Genomic DNA, 17,799 nt, shown 5'->3' with positions numbered 1-17,799 from the left:
GTCATTCTTGATCATTATGTGGTTTATTAACTTAAACTTTTTTCACCTGTCTTTCTTGAAAAGTTCTATGAAAATAAATCTGTCAAATAACTGTGAAAATGTATTTTTTGGGTTGCTACCACATTTATAGAAATTGTTTATTTTATTCTGTCAAGTTGGTAACATAGTCTGCATGATAATTTCCAAAAAGCAGTCTCCTGGTTATGTTAATGGTTATTTTACTATGTCCGATTGCTGTGTGTTTTTATTTTTTGTATTGTATGTATTTTGTTTTTATGGTAAGCCACCCAGAGTCATGTATGAGATGGGTAGCTCTATCAAATGGTCTGCCATCATTTTCTTCCAGGATTTTTTCTAACTTTCCAGTCCAGCCTACAGCCCTGGGATTTCCTGATAGCCTCCCAACCAAGAATCAGGCCTGACCTATTTTATTTATTTAAATGATTTATATGGCTGCCTATCTCACAACAGTATCTTCGGGTGGTATACAAAGTTAAAACATCAACCCTATATTCTGCGGTATACAGCTACTGGGTTTACATGGGGATAAACCTGGTACAGCAAAAACATTTAAGTTTGTATTTCCTGCACATTCCATGATATTGACCAAATGGGACTTCAAGATAGCATTCGTTGGAAGAAGGGCAGATACGGAAGATGATTGCCTTTTGTTATTATATAACAAACAACACTGAAAGAGATTCTACTAGAGATTCCTTGGCTGGCTTTTTGTAGAATATTCACATTCTGAAGATGTTATTACATACATAAACAAAATAATGAATTTCAGTGTAAGGCTTGGATTTTATAATATAATTTCCCCCCATTCTGACTTTGGAAAAGGCAGCTAGAAGGCAAAAAGGTCACTGTGACTGAATCAGGTCAAGAGGTATGCTTTGTGGAAAGAATCTCATCTTTTAGAAATTTAATGTTGATTAGTAAAGGAATGGTAAATGTTCTTTCTGAGTAAGGAAAGAATAAATGCCACTTTGAATTGAATTTGCTGAATGTATTGCTGAATATCTAAAAAAACCCAACCCAGAACGATTTTTATTTTATTTATTTATTTTTTCAATTTATATAGCTGATACGTGACTCTGGGTGGCTTACAAAATTAAAATGCAAATACCCCCCCCCCAAAAAATAATCATACAAACATTAAAACTATACCATACAATCAATGGGAGAGCAACAATATAACCATTTTTATAAGACAGCAAAGGTATACTGTATGTCATCAGCCTTAGTCCTATTTTTGCCACCTGCAGCATTCTCTGCTAACAGAGAATTCTCTCCTAATGGTCAATTTTGGCACATTTGGGGCAGTATACCACAAGTGCCACCCAAATCCAGTTTTACCCCAAGAATGATCCTGCTATTCTATACAAGCTAGGACCGCTAATTTAGAGACTAGCTTGTAAGCCAATATACTGCTGCTTTCATCCCATCAACTAGGAGGCATATGCAATATATTGACATATATGTGCTGTCACACATTCAGGACAAATGTGAGAAAGTGTTGATTTAGATTTAGAGAGAGTGTATCATTTAACAGTCTTAAATCATGGAAAGTTTTGCAGAATTATGGAACAAAGGGTTAGTTAGTAAATATGATATGAGAGTGGTATATGAGGGAAATAAATCATGGTAGAAAATAAAGGAATATTTAGCAAATGGTTAGCAGGGAGTAAGACAAGGATGCGTGATGTCCCCTTAGTTTAATATATTCATGGATAAAATGAATAAGAAATGTTTCTAGTGACACAACTTTAGAGCTGTTTAGTTGTTGAAATGAACATGCATGTGTTCTTATGTGCAGATGATGCCATGTGGTAGCTGAGAACCCAAATGATTTGCAGCTAAATGTTAAATCGATTGTACGATGCAATGAAGAGTACTGATCTGAAAATTACTTTATCAAAGACCAAGATACAATAAAACCTTCTCCAGACCTCCATTGAACAGATGTAACAGACAAAATTTTACTTCAAGCTTCATCCTCAAATAACAAAGTTTACTGTTTCCAAAACAATCTGGAAAATTGATGTAATTGATGTCATTACATAACTGATATATTATTTGTGTCAAATTATGTCTTTGGTTTAATGTTGCGACTGACATAATTGACACAAATAACATAAAACATCAACTACTAAATTATGTAATTGACATCAATTATGTAATTTTGGATTTAATGGACATTTGGATTTAACAAATACACCTTCATCCAAATGATCCATTACTGTAGTTGTTTTACTCTAGACTTTTGTTGTTTAGCTTTATAGCAAAAATGGAGTGATTGCAAAAAAAAAAAAAAAAAATGGAGCAAGCAGGTGAATCTGTATTCCTTGGTAGAATGGTGACTAAAAATGAGAAAATGGATGAAAAAATGTGGTAGAAATGTAGTGGGTAATATACATGGTCCAATTCAAGAAATGAATGGTTGTTGAAAGAATGGAAAATGGCTATGTATAAGAGTCTACTTCTGCCTGCTTTCTTATATGGAAGTGAGAATTATGTCTGTCAAAGGAAACATCAAAGCTGAATGCAGCAGGAATGGGGTATTTAAAAGTGTGCGTTCTAGAACAAAAATTGTGGGTCAAGAATATATGGTTGCTGAATGAATATAGAAATGATTCTCCATTATGATAGAGGTACATTGACAATATTTGGTCATACAGATACACTGAATGAGGACTAAATTGCAAAACAAATATAGGAAGAGCGAATGGGGTGGAAAGAAGTAAAGGAAGATTAAAAATAAGTTTATGAAATCCTGAAAAAGAAAGAGAAGAGAAGCATAAAGAACAAAAGCCAATGCATGAAGTAGTGCCTGGATGTGGTGGAAGTAAGAATGGTTTGCAAGGACAGAAAAGTAGGAAATTATGATGGTGTACTTTTACCAATGTTCCCTTTTCTTGTTCTTATCTCATACCTTTATTTGGCTTACTATTTTTTAATCCTTTTCTGTGCTCTGCATAATGTTGCTTAACCAGAAAGGAATAGCATGATGGTGTGTGTGTGTGTGTGTGTGTGTATATGCACACATGTATGCTAAATATACTGGCATGACAGGCATAACTTCAGAATTTTCAGAAAGATTTTGGTTTTTCCCCAAACTGATACTCCTGATCAAATGCTAATTCAGTCAGAAGTGGGTAGAGTACTTTCTGAATAATATTTTTTTTTCACACTTACATGCTTCCATACAAGATGCTCTGGTGGGCTAACACCAAACAAAAGTTCAGGCCCTCTGCCTCGTCAGGAGTAAGCAGGACTGCCAGAATAAAACTGAGAGACAGTTTATTGGGTATGTTGTATCAGTTCAGGAAAGGCAGAAGACAGGCTAGAGTTTTGCTGCACTGCAATCATTATCTTTCTGAGCCCTTTATATCATTCTGTGACCTAGATCCAGGCCACCTCTCAAGACCAATTCAGTGGCAGTTTTAGGAAAGATATTCTTTTGAATCCTGTCTCTTGGGAAGGTTGCGATGTACAGTATATACTGAACCCTTGTCAGACTTTTACCCTAATCCCCTTAAAGTAAATGTTGGATGTAACATTTTCCTATTGTTGACTCTTTTTCTGTCAAACTCTGCCAACAGTAAAGCCAGCTCTGCAGTCTCCAAGACCTTCCTTCTTTTCAACACCCTTTAAGATATTTTATTAAAAATAAACTACTCAGGCAGATAAAATTCAAGTTTTTCATTTTAAAATATTTTTTAAAAAAATACATGTGGTCTGCAATGTACTTTAATATTATTCCTTTACAATGCAGTTATCTTTAACACAATTAACCAAGACCTGGTAGACCTTTCACTTAGAAGAAATTGTTTCCATGTTAATATTAAATTGCTCTTGTTAGCAGCAGCTCTCCTGGGAAAGATAACCTTTCCTGCTGATTCATTAAATGAAATTACATAATCCTGATTCTTAATGAAGTTTATTCAAGGAAATAGTTGGACCTATTTAAACTCAGTTGACCATAGAAAGGGCTGCTCACAATAGCACTGATCTACCCTTTGTGCTAGACTCAGGCCATATCATCTGAAAACCTTGTCATAAAAAAGAATGGGAAAACATTTTGTCCTTTTAGACTTGAAGGTTAAAGTCTGTACAATGTGCTGATCTAGGGAAGGCTTGCTTGCATATTGGTAAGAGCGTGCAACACACTGAAAGATCAGTTACCTTTGATTTCAAGGGACAAGGCATCCTTCTGCTGCTGGGACTAAGAGTAACAGTTCAGGGTACAAGATAAAATGAGCTCTCTCATTGCACAAGAGCGCTGCTTTTTTTGCTTCCCTTATGCTAGAAGTATAACCCAATGTTATACTGTAATCATTGCTGGACTAATGGTGAGAGCCTGGCACTAACATTATCTCACACGGCTAGAAGGCTGACTCAACCAAACTGTCATTCACATGCCACTTCTAGAGCATAGCCAGAAACATTCTTTGCCTCTTAGCAATTGTTGCATTGAAGTACAGGGTTGTATGCTAAGTTTAATTAAATAATGTATGAACATAAACAAACATATCAAGGCTGTGATCTATTTTGGGATAAGCAACTTCAGGTAAATATTAGGCTTTAAAGCATTCTGCCTTCTTACCTCATCCTTTTAACTTGCTCTTTACTAAAGAAAAAAAAAAGATTTTGATACTAGAACCTGCTTCTAAATAAAAAGGCAAGAGGATTTTCTTTGGGAACACCAGTTTGCTTTTGCTGGAAATGGGAAATAGATGAAATAACAAATAAGCTAAAAATATCTTTATATAAACTGCACTAGCAATACTGTGGGCTCTTCTTTCAGATAAGTTATATGTGTGCTGAAGAATCCATATACCCATAATGCCCTTGATTTCTCTGCAAGCTTAGTACACACAGCAGCACATAGTTGAGTTGTAAGCTGACACCATCTTAGGTAAAGTATGAAATGATGTGACATGAAATGTTTGCCAGAAAGTACAAGAGGTATTTCCTGACATGTACAAGTCAAACATCCACGCAGTTCTCAGGGCCGATCCCAGTAGCCTAAAGTGGAGCTGAGTTAGCAGTACTAGCCCAAGCAACTTTCATGAACGTTTTTTTTCTTCACAAAAATATTGTACATTATATTAGCATTTTAAAACTAAAAAGGGTTTTGCCTAATGAAGAAAGAGATGCTGGTAACAGATTAAATACATAGGACTGAAACTGAATCTGGTTGTTAAGTATTATGGCCCATTAGGTAGGCTAGACAATAGCATATTCTGAGAGATTGTGGCATTACTGTGTTAATTTTCAAACAGCGGTAGTGTGCATTAACTGCAATTGGAGGAAAGATGCCCAAATAATAAAGCCATTATTATACAGATTTTTTTATTCATGAGTTAATACGTATGTGAACACAAATACCCTTCAAACCAGAGTTTTTGTTCCAAAATCACCACTGTTCTGTACACACAACTTAAATTTGCCCAGAAATATTTTACAATTTATGGCAGATGTAACCAGGGTGGGTGGGGATAAGGCCACAAAGTAGACGATACTAGCTCAATTGTGAGAGTACCTTTTTGAGAGTGCCTGCAGTTTTTATTTTTATTTTAACCGAAATAAGCCTATTTTAGGGCCTATATTTTTAATCTGTTCCCTATCTGAAGTCACCCTTGGTTTTCAGCAGCCCGGACCAGACGGGCTTGCAAGGGCCACCGTCCTTCGCCCGGTCCTCTATCCGATAATTATGGCAACTCTTACCTCAGTGAAGGCCCCTATCCTACCCTACCTTTTACACGCCAAGCATGCACTCAACTTCCCCGGCATACTTTCCCCTCTTTGCTCAAGGGACTTCTTTCATGGGGCCACCTTCAAACCACCCTCGCACCTTGCCAGACTAGACTCCCCACGGACGCAGGTGTAAACCTAAGCTACGGGCGAGGAAAATGATCGCGGGTAGATCGATGGGGGTCTGCGCCTCTCACGCCCCTGCAGCTCTCCATGGCTGCGCCCTTCGCCAAGGAAAGCCTGACCACGCTTCGTGCCTCCCGCGGCTGCTTCCAACGACTCCTCCGGAATGACTCAGCGGCTCCCGTGCCCTACTGACCTCGGAGGAGGAGGAGGAGGAGGAGGAAGCTTGTCGAAGCTCTTCTCCTTCCTCCTCCTCCTCCTCCTCCTCCTCCCAAGAGGCGGCCGCGGCAACAACCCCGGCCATAAGCGCCAACCACCGGCAACAGGCGTCATCAGCCGACCGGTTCGGACCCACCAGCGAGTCCCTGTTCCATAGCTGGCCGACGCGAGCATGGAAGCCGCCGCCGCCGCCGCCGCACCACCTGCTGGGAGGAAACCGATGTGGACCACCAAGCGGGGCTGCGACGTCTTACGCGACCCGGCCCTCAACAAGGTACGCGCGTCGGGCTGGGTGGAAGCAGCTCCGCGGAGGAGAGGGGCGCGGGGTGAGGGCGGCTGCCGTGGAGGGAGAGCAGCGGGGAAGCCCAAGTCCGGCTCGCGCCAGCCCGTTTTCCTGGGACGGGCTTCAAGCAAGGAGAGTCTTCCGTGGGCGCCGAGGCTCTCCGGCGGCGTTACATTTTTCCACGCTTTCTTGGCGTAACCGAGCCGGGTGGTATTTTTCCGCGCTGGCTCCGCCTCAGCGCTCGCCCTGTCAGCTGGAGGCAGACAACAGCTACCGCCGCCCCGCGCAGGCACGGAGAGGCCCGCCCGCCGCTTTCTGCAGTAATTTGAACCCAGACTCCGTCGGTTGGTTGAGCTCTTTTGGCAGGCTCGACCCGCCGATCGCAGTTGGCGCTACTGCAGACTGGACGGGTTGTGCGTATAAAAGGCAGGATACGCTTCATGCAAGAGGAAGGTTGCCAGAAGAGAAAGGGATCAGCTGCTTTTAGGGCTTAAACACGTTGCTTTAAAGCAATGCTGAAAATAGCAGGTGAATAGCTGTTTCCGAGCGCGGTGGGTTGATGGAGGGTAAAGCCCTGTTAAAGGGACAGTGACAGCTACTAGTAGCCGTAAATCGAAAGTACTGTCCTGTACCTTCTTAAGCCACCCTTGTACCACCCACCCAGACTGCTTTCTTAGGGGAACTAGCTGCCCACCGTGTGAACCTTTTCTGTATGTGTGTACTGTGCACAGATAGTCAAACCCTAATGAGTTTTTGTTCTTGTCAAGGCTGCCTGGCTTTTTCAGCGAGGTCAACAAGTGCCTCTATCACGAGGACATTGTGCCTTTTCATTTTTTGCATCAGGGTGGGCTGTTTAAGGGAGCATTCATTTTAAAAGGCCTATTCCTACACCCCATCACTAGGCCATAACAATCCAAGCAACATTCTCCATAGCCTTTTTAGCTTCACCGCCTGACTAGAGGTGAAGGACCATACTTTGCAGATAAGGCCACAAAGAGGTGGGTGATGGAAGCTGAAATGCAATGAAAAAGCTACTTAATATGGGATGAAGGTGAATTAACTTTGCAGAAGGAAGGCTAACTGGCTAAAGAAGTTTTCAAGTTAAACTAAATGCTTGTGGCTGGACTATATTTTTAAAATTTTGTTTTTGAGAGAGGGAACAGAGTATTACTGCATAGCTTTATAAAACTTTCATAATACCATGCCATGTAGTAAAATATTACTTAGGAAAAAAAGTAACAATACTTGGTCTATAAAAGATGTGATAAGGAAGAAATCTTCCCAAATAAAGATCCTTGGTAACACTTAGAGCTTCTTTCATGTAGAAAGTAGAAATAGGATTTCCTCAGGAGAAAGTCCCATTGCATTTAATGGGAATTATTTCCCAAAGAAGTAATCATAGGACTGCAGCCTTGTTGATGAACTTTGTTGATGAGGAGAAATTCAAGTCATCTTGCATTATGTTGGAATAATGGAAGTGAAACAAAGTGAAACTTCCATTATTGTGCAACTAACTTCTGTCAGCATTTTTGCTCAAATGGCAGTAATTTGGGCATACATATCTATTTTTCATCACTGCTCTTTCCATAGGTTAGAGTTGGTGGAAGGTCTTACATGTTTCCTTGCCTTTTAATGGCATTTAGGATTTTTTTATTTTGTTTTTGTTTTTTGTTTTAATTATATTGTGTAATGGTTTTTATTGTATGCCATCCAGAGTTGGGCAGCCCTATACATTTCTAAAATAAAGAAGTGTGCCTAATATAACAGTGGAAAAAAGAAAAGTCTCCATTATATTGAACTTGACTGTTAATGACTACTTGGACATGTTTGCTTGACAAAAATATGGACGTAGTTTGCCATTAAATTTTTTTTCAAATTCCCAGTCATACAGCCCTTGGATCTTCTGTACAGTAGTCTCACTTGCAGGTAACATCCAGGTCTGACTCTGCTTAGCTTTTCTCAGATCAGACAAGGTCAGGTAGATGCTGCCACCTGCTGTGATAAGAAGGAGTGTCTGTAATAGTGCTAAAATGTTACAGGTCCTAGAAATTAAATAATACGGTGTATGCCCTGCTATATCTGATCACTTAGTCAACTTTATCCCTTTCCACTTTATTTATCTTTATGAATATTTAAGCATGTTGTTGTTTAGTCGTTAAGTCGTGTCCGACTCTTCGTGACCCCATGAACCATATTGCACCAGGCCTTCCTGTCCTTCACTGCCTCCCTGAGTTTGCTCAGTTTCATGCTCATTGCTTCAGTGATGCTATCTAACCATCTCATCCTCTGCCGTCCTCTTCTCCTTTTGCCTTCAATCTTTCCCAGCATCAGGGTCTTCTCCAAGGAGATCTCTCTTCGCATTAGGTGACCAAAGTATCTGAGCTTGAGCTTCATTATCGATCCTTCCAGTGAGCAATCAGGGTTGATTTCCTTTAAGATTGACTGGTTTGACCTCCTAGCAGTCCAGGGGACTCTCAAGAGTCTTCTCCAGCACCACAGTTCAAAGGCATCAATTCTTCGGCGCTCAGCCTTCTTTATGGTCCAGCTCTCACAGCCATACATTACTACTGGAAAAACCATAGCTTTGACTATGCGGATCTTTGTCGGCAAGGTGACTCTCTGCTTTTTAATATGCTATCTAGGCTTGCCATAGCTTTCCTCCCAAGGAGCAAGCGTCTTTTAATTTCATGGCTGCAGTCTCCGTCTGCGGTGATCTTGGAGCCCAAATAAATGAAGTCTGTTACTGCTTCCATTTCTACCCCTTCTATTTGCCAGGAATTGATGGGTTCAGATGCCATGATCTTAGTTTTTTTAATGTTGAGTTTCAAGCCAGCTTTCGCACTCTCCTCTTTCACCCTCATCAAGAGGCTCTTTAGTTCTTCTTCACTTTCTGCCTTCTTCTAGGGTGGTATCGTCTGCATATCTGAGGTTGTTGATGATTCTCCCTGCAATCTTAATTCCGGCTTGTGATTCTTCCAGCCTGGCATTTCTCACGATGTACTCTGCATATAGATTAAATAAGCAGGGTGACAGTATACAGCCTTGTCGTACACCTTTCCCTATTTAAGCATATTTCTGCTTAAAAAATAAAAGAAATGAAAAGATAAACCATTTTTCACAAACAGGAGTTAACAAATTTTTGATGTATTGCAAGGGTACTGTACTACTGACTGTGCTTATATAACACATTGAACCACTAGCTAATCACATTTTAGTTTACATGTTTAACAAACCAAGCCTGTGTTGTTTTGCTTATGGTTATGCAAACCCAGAAAATTGGAGAAGTTTGTGTGTGAGTTCTATACTCCACCCTTTATTTTATTTCCTGCTTTTCCCTTAAATCTCTTTTTATTTTTGGAGGTTGGATTCTAAATCTTTACTAGTTGTTGCAAAAGGTTCTGAAGAGAAAGTATTATCTGAGGGACTGGCTCTCCCCGATTATATCTGCCCGTCCCATCAGATCCCGTCTGCTAGAGAATTACATGCTGTGGATCCTGTCTGCTAGAGAATTACATTTGGCGGGTCCCAGGAGGCGGGCCTTTTCTGCTGTGGCACCCGTCTTGTGGAATCTTCTCCCCCCGGAAGTGAGATTAGTTCCATCCCTCTTAACATTCTGTAAATCCCTCAAGTCCTGGCTATGTGATCAGGCCTGGGGTTTCCAGGGGATCGGGGAGATTTTATGATGGCTCTCTTATTAATTTTATCCCCTCCTGTTTTGTGTGTTTTTGCTGTTTTTTATATGTAGCTGTTTTTATGTATTTATTTTTTTAATTGTTGTATGCCGCCTAGAGTCACCTTGTGTGAGATGGGTGGCTATATAAACATGATAAATAAATAAATAAATAAATAAATAAATTTCCATTTGGCAGTGGAAGAATGTCATCAATCTAATCCAGTCTTCCTCATCTGGGGTTCCATGAGTGATTGCTTGGGGTTCCAACAGAGAATGTGATGGAAAAAAATGTTTTTTGAACTTCCCTGTTGCATAATGCTGAACCTCATACTGGTGGGAATTTTTATGTGGCGCAACTCATCTGTCAGCCTGCCACTTTGCTGTCGTAAATGTTGTAAAGCATGGATTCTGTAGATTAGTAGGGATTGTATTGTGACATTTTCATATTTTTTGATGATTTTTATGTAGGGGTTACCTGAGATGTGAAAATTATTTCAGGGTTCATCCAAGGTAAAAAGGTTGAGAAAGGTTGATCTAGTCATTACATATTGGTATGTTGGGCTTAAATTGGCATTAGGTGTTTAACTTTAATTATTTTAGTTTTATTCCTAGAACCCATCCTAGCACTGTTTTGACTCTGCTTTGCCTGGTTTCTTTTATCAATTGGGATATCAGATTAAGAATAAGAATGATGAAACTATTTCTCAAGAGCTAGGCTTGAACATTACCCATTAAAACCTGTTTGGTCTTTAAGAAACTTCCAGCTTGGGTGGATGGGTGATGCAGGTATCCATATATCATCATGAGTGTGTAAGAACAATGTGTGGTGTTCCACCGTGTTTGCATACAGCTTAAGGTGCACGCTATACAGTATATCCTAAAGATAGCATGTACTTGGCAGCCCTGGGTTAAATTTAGGAATAAATGTCATTTTTTAAAATTCTGGAAAGGCCTACTCTTTAGCATCTAACAATCCCAGGTCTAGACATAATGTCAGTATGTAAACCTACAGCTCTCAAAGTGAGACCTAATCTTCTTAACCTCATTATAACATGCATATTTTTCAGTCAAAAACTAAAATTTAAATATGTTGGCTAAGTGTTTATGCAGAGGAAGGAAGACAGACAAACTATCAGTAATTCCATTAAGTAGAACATTTTCAAGGCTAACTATTTCCTTGTGGTAATAACAGGAAAGTTTAGTGATGCTATTTTAATTAAATGCTGTTAAAGTGATATTTTACCTTTTATTTTCCTTGGAGGTGAAATGTTACATGTACTGCTTATTTTCTGTCAGTCTTGAAAATTATAATTGACACTAATTCTTATTTGGAATAGGAATCCTAGTTCCAAAGTTTGGAAAGTTGGGCAATGTCCATTTTATTTCTTTTATAACATATGCAAGATAATTTAGAAAAATAAAGCCACATTTAATTTTCCAGGGATCCTTAAAGAATACTTTTACTTATTGCAAATCATTTTCCTGAACTTCATTAGAGGCCATATTTAAAAGAAATTGTAACTATAGTCCTCTCTCTTATAGATACTTATATTGTCTGTTTTTAGTTCTTTGTTTATAAGAACATGAAGCTGGGGTTCCTGAAACTTTGATTTTACAGTTTCTACTATTGCTGAACAACAGAAAAGTTTATTCTAACATACGGAACTTTCATATCTTTGAAGTTACATCCGCTGAGATGCTTTTTGCATCTCCCAGGCATGTTTTGTGAGCCATCCAGAGTTGTTTGGAGTTGGGCGGTGCCTAAATCAAATGAATTAAACTAAATTAAATAGCAAAAAGTAACAAAAAGCATAGTTTCCCAGATTATCTATTTAACTTGATTTTTAAAATATACAATTCAAATTTGTGGATTAATAGGCCTGTGCAGTGCTTTGAATTTAAGTCCAGAAATATGCTTTGGAGCATCTGGAGATGCAAGAATAACACCTTTCTGAATCTCTTTAAAGCAACTGTGTCTTCTCTCAGGATCATGTTACAGCTGCAGAGGGCATCTGTGCAATATCAGGAAATGATGCAGTTGCTATAAAGAGTTGCAGGCAGGCGCTACTTTAAGAGCATTTTTGGGAATCAAATCCAAAGTACTGGATATTCTTGTGTAGCTGTGATTTAACACTATGGCTTAGTTTACATGATAATATGTAACAGAGGGATGAGGGGTTGTAACTCAGATATGCCCTTATCACTGTATCTGCTATGGACAGGGGCCATTGGGTGGGATAGTATTTTGGATATGATATAAATATTAGATAAGAGGTATGGTATATTTAGTTATATATTATTTATATATTACAGTATTTATTTATTTAAATTTATTGGCCTCCCAACTCCAGAGGTATTCTGGGCGGTATATAGGTATGTTAAGCACCCCTTTGAGACTCAGTTGGGGTCTGTCATCCTTGGTTCTGACTGAAGGAGTTGTGCCAACGTGCATAGTCTCTATGGCTTTTGTGTGTAACAAAAGAACATGATTGTCATCCTGCTCAGAGCATAAGATATCAGCATGAGTTTTTCTAAATTGTTCATCAGTATAATTTTAATAAAGCAACCTGTATTGTTTATTTCTGTTTGTGTGTTTTAAGCATATCTGCATTTAACAAATATATATAGCACTTGCACTTATTTCTTGAACAGTAGTTTCGGGCTGACCACAGGTGATGAGCAGTTGGTAGGAAAACTCCTGTTTGGATTTAACTCCTACATGGTTCAAGATTTTACTTTAAGACTAATTACCTACCCTCTTAAAGTGAAATTTATAAAACCAGAAAGATGTTTGAAATAGTATTTGGGGCCTTTTTAATGAATTTAATGAATGTCATAACCAACTAATTTTTGCCGGACGTATATATAAGACTTGCCGCTGACTCATCCTATATTTAAATATTTCTTTAATTAAAAGTTCTCGTTCCTAATAGAAATCTTAGCAACAAACAGGGAACCAGTATTTCTGAATCACCCTCAATTTTCTGTTCTGATCTGTCAGTAACAATTTCCTTTAGGGTGCACTTTCTATGGAGTGTCAGCCAGAAGTGACAGGTTCTGCAACTACCTCTTGCTGGTTTGGTATTTCTTTAGCTATACTCAAGTTGGTTCAGCACAACACAGTTCAAATTATACATTATATTGTCAACACATGCAAATCATATATTACTGCATAGTTATATGAGTGTCTATTTGTAACAGTAGGCATCATTGACATGGAAGTTGAAATGCTAAAAGTAGGTTACTGTCATTTAGCTCCATACTGAACGTGGCAGGAAGGCTGAAAGAGTGCCATGAGAACACCTAGTGATTTTCGTACCAGAAAAGTTGTCATTTGTACTTCAACAATACCTATTCTTTTCTCCTCCTCCTTTATACATCCCTGGTCTGCCGCAAAATTAACTGGACAACTGTGCCCTAGTCATTCTTGGTTGTAATTAACAATTAGATGATCAGCTGTCTGCATATTGCTTTTGCTAGTGAATACTATAGTGATTAGCAGTGGGTTACTGAGAAGGACAGGGAGAGGAAGTGGAGTATGTGTGTAAAGGGGAGCATTGAGTGTATACTTCAATTGATGCCTGTGTAGGCTTTTATCCCACAATCTTTGCTATTTTGGAATAAAAAAAATTGTGAGAATAAAATTGGAGAGGCAGAGCAATTATATCATTTTAAAGAAAGAAATTTGTATCATTCCTTGAATTATCTGTAGTGGGAACATTATTTTGTTTTTTGCCTTTTTTGTACTGTCTCTTGCCTTCCATTTCTGTCTATCACATAGTAAAACTAAAGTTCTATTTCCTATTGTTAGTGAGGTGAGGAAATGAGGTATTTGTACATTTCAAATTACTTCATGCAGAGACAAAGTGATGGTAACATCCATTATGATTATACAATTTGAGAGGCATGTAGGCATCTATAGCAATGGTTCTGTTGAATACAGTGAATTGTTAATTATTTTTAGGTAGGTAGAAATGATGCTTATCATTCCAAAATATTGATGTTTAGAGTCCCAGTAGTAAAAAATAGGGCTAGAAGGATTCCTGGTGAATCCAAAAGTTAATCTTGCAAACTTCTGTAATATATCTCTCATGCTCACCAAAGAAGTTGATGACCAGAACTCCCATGCCACTTCTTATGGGTTCCACACAGGTTGTAATCTGTATGAGTAAACATAAAAAGAGAAGGGCAAGATTCAAGCAATCTCTATTAGCAGCTGCCAAATATATACAGTGCATTTGGAAAGTATTCAGACCCCCTTCACTTTTTTTCAATTTTGTTATGTTGCAGCCTGCTATTACAATCGTTCAAATTCATTTTTCTCATTAATCTACACTCACTACCCCATAATGACAAAGTGAAAACAGAATTTTAGAAACGTCTGTACATTTATTAGAAAGAAAAAACTGAAATATCACATGTACTTAAGTATTCAGACCCTTTACTCAGTACTTTGTTGAAGCATTTTTGGCAGCAATTACAGCCTCGAGTCTTTTTCGGTATGACGTGACAAGCTTTGCACACCTGGATTGGGGGATTTTCTGCTATTCTTCTTTGCAAATCCTCTCAAGCTCATTCAGGTTGGATGGGGACCGTCGGTGGACAGCCATTTTCAGGTCTCTCCAGAGCTGATCAATAGGGTTCAAGTCAGGGCTCTGGCTGGGCCACTCTAGGACATTCACAGAGTTGTCCCTAAGCCATTCCTGTGTTTTCTTGGCTGTGTGCTTAGGATCGTTGTCATGTTGGAAGGTGAACCTTTGGCCCAGTCAGAGGTCCTGAGCGCTGTGGAACAGGTTTTCATTGAGGATCTCTCTGTCCTTTGCTCCATTCAGCTTTCCCTCAACCTTGACCAGTCTCCCAGTCCCTGCTGCTGAAAAACACCCCCACAGCATGATGCTGCCACCACCATGCATCACTGTTGGGATGGTATAAGGCAGATGATGAGCAGTGCCTGGTATCCTCCAGACATAACATTTAAAATTGAGGCCAAACAGTTCAATCTTGGTTTCATCAGACCAGAGAATCTTGTTCCTCATAGTCTGAGAGTCCTTTGCAAACTCCAAGCGGGCTTTCATGTGTTTTGCACTGAGAAGAGGCTTCTGTCTAGCCACTCTGCCATAAAGCCGAGATCAGTGGAGGGCTACAGTGATGGTTGTCCTTCTGGAACTTTGTCCCATCTCCACATAGGATCTCTGGAGCTCAGTCAGAGTGACCATCAGGTTCTTGATCACCTCTTTTACTAAGGCTCTTCTCCCCCAGTTGCTCAGTTTGGCTCAGCAACCAGCTCTTGGAAGAGTCCTGGTTGTACCTGTTCTTCCATTTGAGAATTATGGAGGCCACTGTGCTCTTGGTGACCTTCAGTGCAGCAGAATGTTTTTGTAGCCTTCCTCAGATCTGTGCCTTGCAATAATCCTGTCTCTGAGCTCTGCAGGCAGTTCCTTTGACCTCCTGGCTTTTGCTCTGACACAGTATGCATTGTCAGCTGTGAGGCCTTCTACAGAGAGGTGTGTGCCTTTCCAAATCATGTCCAATCAATTTAATTTACCACAGGTGGACTCCAATCAAGGTGTAGAAACAGCTCAGCAACTATCAAGAGGCACCTGAGCTAAATTTCAAGTGTTGTTGCAAAGGGTCTGAATACTTATGCCAATGTGATATTTCAGTTTTTCCTTTTTCATACATTTGCAAACATTTCTAAAATTCTGTTTTCACTGTCATTATGGGGTACTGAGTGTAGATTAATGAGGAAAAAAATGAATTTGAATAATTGTAGTATCAGGCTGCAACATAACAAAATTGAAAAAAGTGAAGGGGCCCTGAATACTTTCCGAATTCACTGTAGATGGTTTTGACCTTCATATCTAGATATAATCTGGCCAGTTTGTGCATCATTCTAAATCAAGTGATTTGTTTTGGTTTTGCTTTAGCTTGTTATGGAAACTCTGCTATTGTGCTTTATAAACCATGACTTAGCATGCTACATATATTCATCCAATTGTGATTTATTCAACAAATCATGACTAAATAAAAGATGGCTTAGTGTGATATGTGAACTTGGTCACTGAGTGAGATAATTCAAACATACTATTTTATTCTTAAAGTTTTACAAGGATATAGCCATATGGTTCTGTATACATTTGAAATGGATCAGTGTAATTATGATGTATTCCTTGTATCTTCCCAAGATGCTCAGAAATTAAAGGGTTTTTTTTCTCGGAAAGCCATTGTTGATATATTTATTAGAAACTTTGACTTGTAATCAAATAATTGTAACAAAAGACCAAAATCCAGGAAAAAATTGTATAGATGCAGATATGTTTGAATTCAACCAAAAGAATTGCACATGGAGGTTATTAATGTGAACATAAAGCAGATGTGACTTTAAAAAGCTGTTTGGACCTGGTCCATGAACAACTCTTGAGGGATGTCTATAGATAAACCTTTCTTTTACCACATGTGCTGGATTAGTTATACTAGCTGGATGAATTCCAAAAACCAAAAGAGGGGAGATTTTAATTTATTTGTTTACCTTTACTAAAGTTTCCAGGCTGATATTATACCTTTTACAAATGTTCAAGATTATTGGTCTTCTATAAGATCAAATGAACATGTAATAATAAATTTAAAATGTTATTACTGTAATATTTTTCCAAATAATTTTTGAATATTTCAGTTATGAGTTCAAACTGTATATAATTGCACTCCTTACTGTATTCTGCAATTAAATGCAAATTAATTGAAATTTAATTAAATTGAAAATAACAATTTCACAAATGAGACTCAGTTTTTGGTAAAGTACTTAGTAGTTAAGATAAGTACTAAGCTTGATCAGAGGTCCCATGAACAATGAATGCATTTCAAATTCAGCAGAATTGTATATATCACCAGCTACTTTGAAATTGATTGAAATGATCCATAATTATTAAGGAAAAACTTGACCATAAAACTATGGTAGGATTTTTTTTTCTTTTTACAAACTCTTGCCAAGTTCTTTATGTATTTCTGTATTCAGGTCATCAAAATAAATTATACCATGTATTAATATATATGACATTTTTTGTTCATAGAATATAATTTCTGAGATTAAGCTATTTAATCGTATAAATTTGCATTGCATTTTGATTTCACATCAGGAACCTGATTACACACAGAAAGTTAGTACTTCCAAGTAAGTTTCCCAGAGTATGATGTTACTTTTGTGACATAAGTATAATGTGTGCATTTGTGAATGTGTGTTTATGTGTGTGTGTGTATAGTTGCACATGATTTTTTGAAGATAAAAGTAGAAACAAATCCCACAAAACGTGGCAACTCTGCAAATGTGTTCCTTACTGTGAAACAGATAGATGTCATTTAGTCTTGTGAGGAGGCTTTAACAAAATAAGTTTGAAGCATTGTGATTTGTATATTTCCTTTTATTTTACAGCAAGACATGTTTTAGATATCTAGGGAAACAATCTCTTAGGTATTAGATTCAGTTTTGTGGGGCACAAATTGACAACTCCCTTTGCCATGTTGCCCACGGCAACACTTTTTCCTTCCACCCTGCCCACCCAGGCAGCCTCCCCTCTTCCAAGGATTCTGTGAGTTGCAGAGAATGTGAAGGAGCAGATGGATTTGTTTTCTTTTCCACAGACTTTGCAGATGGTAGAAGCAGCACCAGATCTTCATACAGTGCTATTTTTGCAAGAGCCCAATACAAAAACTAAACCAGTACTGAAGACCTGGAGGAGAGCAGGGT

The 17,799-nt window shown here is 38.5% G+C and overlaps 1 protein-coding gene across 2 annotated transcripts in view; it reads left to right on the top strand.

The window, feature by feature from the left end:
- Positions 1 to 6,132: 6,132 nt before the first annotated feature.
- The window catches only part of ME1 (malic enzyme 1), a 126,044-nt gene continuing 114,377 nt past the window's right edge, over positions 6,133 to 17,799 (top strand). The window contains exon 1 of one of the 2 annotated variants that reach the window (XM_088138093.1): positions 6,133 to 6,376. In XM_088138093.1, the coding sequence (XP_087994219.1) occupies positions 6,275 to 6,376 (102 nt within the window). In that variant the 5' untranslated portion in view covers positions 6,133 to 6,274. Of the gene's footprint in view, positions 6,377 to 6,782; positions 6,914 to 17,799 lie in introns of those variants that run through there. The other variant, XM_088138097.1, reaches the window with a different exon arrangement.

This window comes from Python bivittatus, unplaced genomic scaffold (assembly GCF_059951505.1).
Source record: "Python bivittatus isolate LINGU-HERP-01145 unplaced genomic scaffold, Pbiv_v1 ctg000020_np1212, whole genome shotgun sequence".
Lineage (NCBI taxonomy): Eukaryota > Metazoa > Chordata > Lepidosauria > Squamata > Pythonidae > Python > Python bivittatus.
Note: the sequence above shows the minus strand (reverse complement) of the source record. Positions and strands in the feature narration are given on the sequence as shown.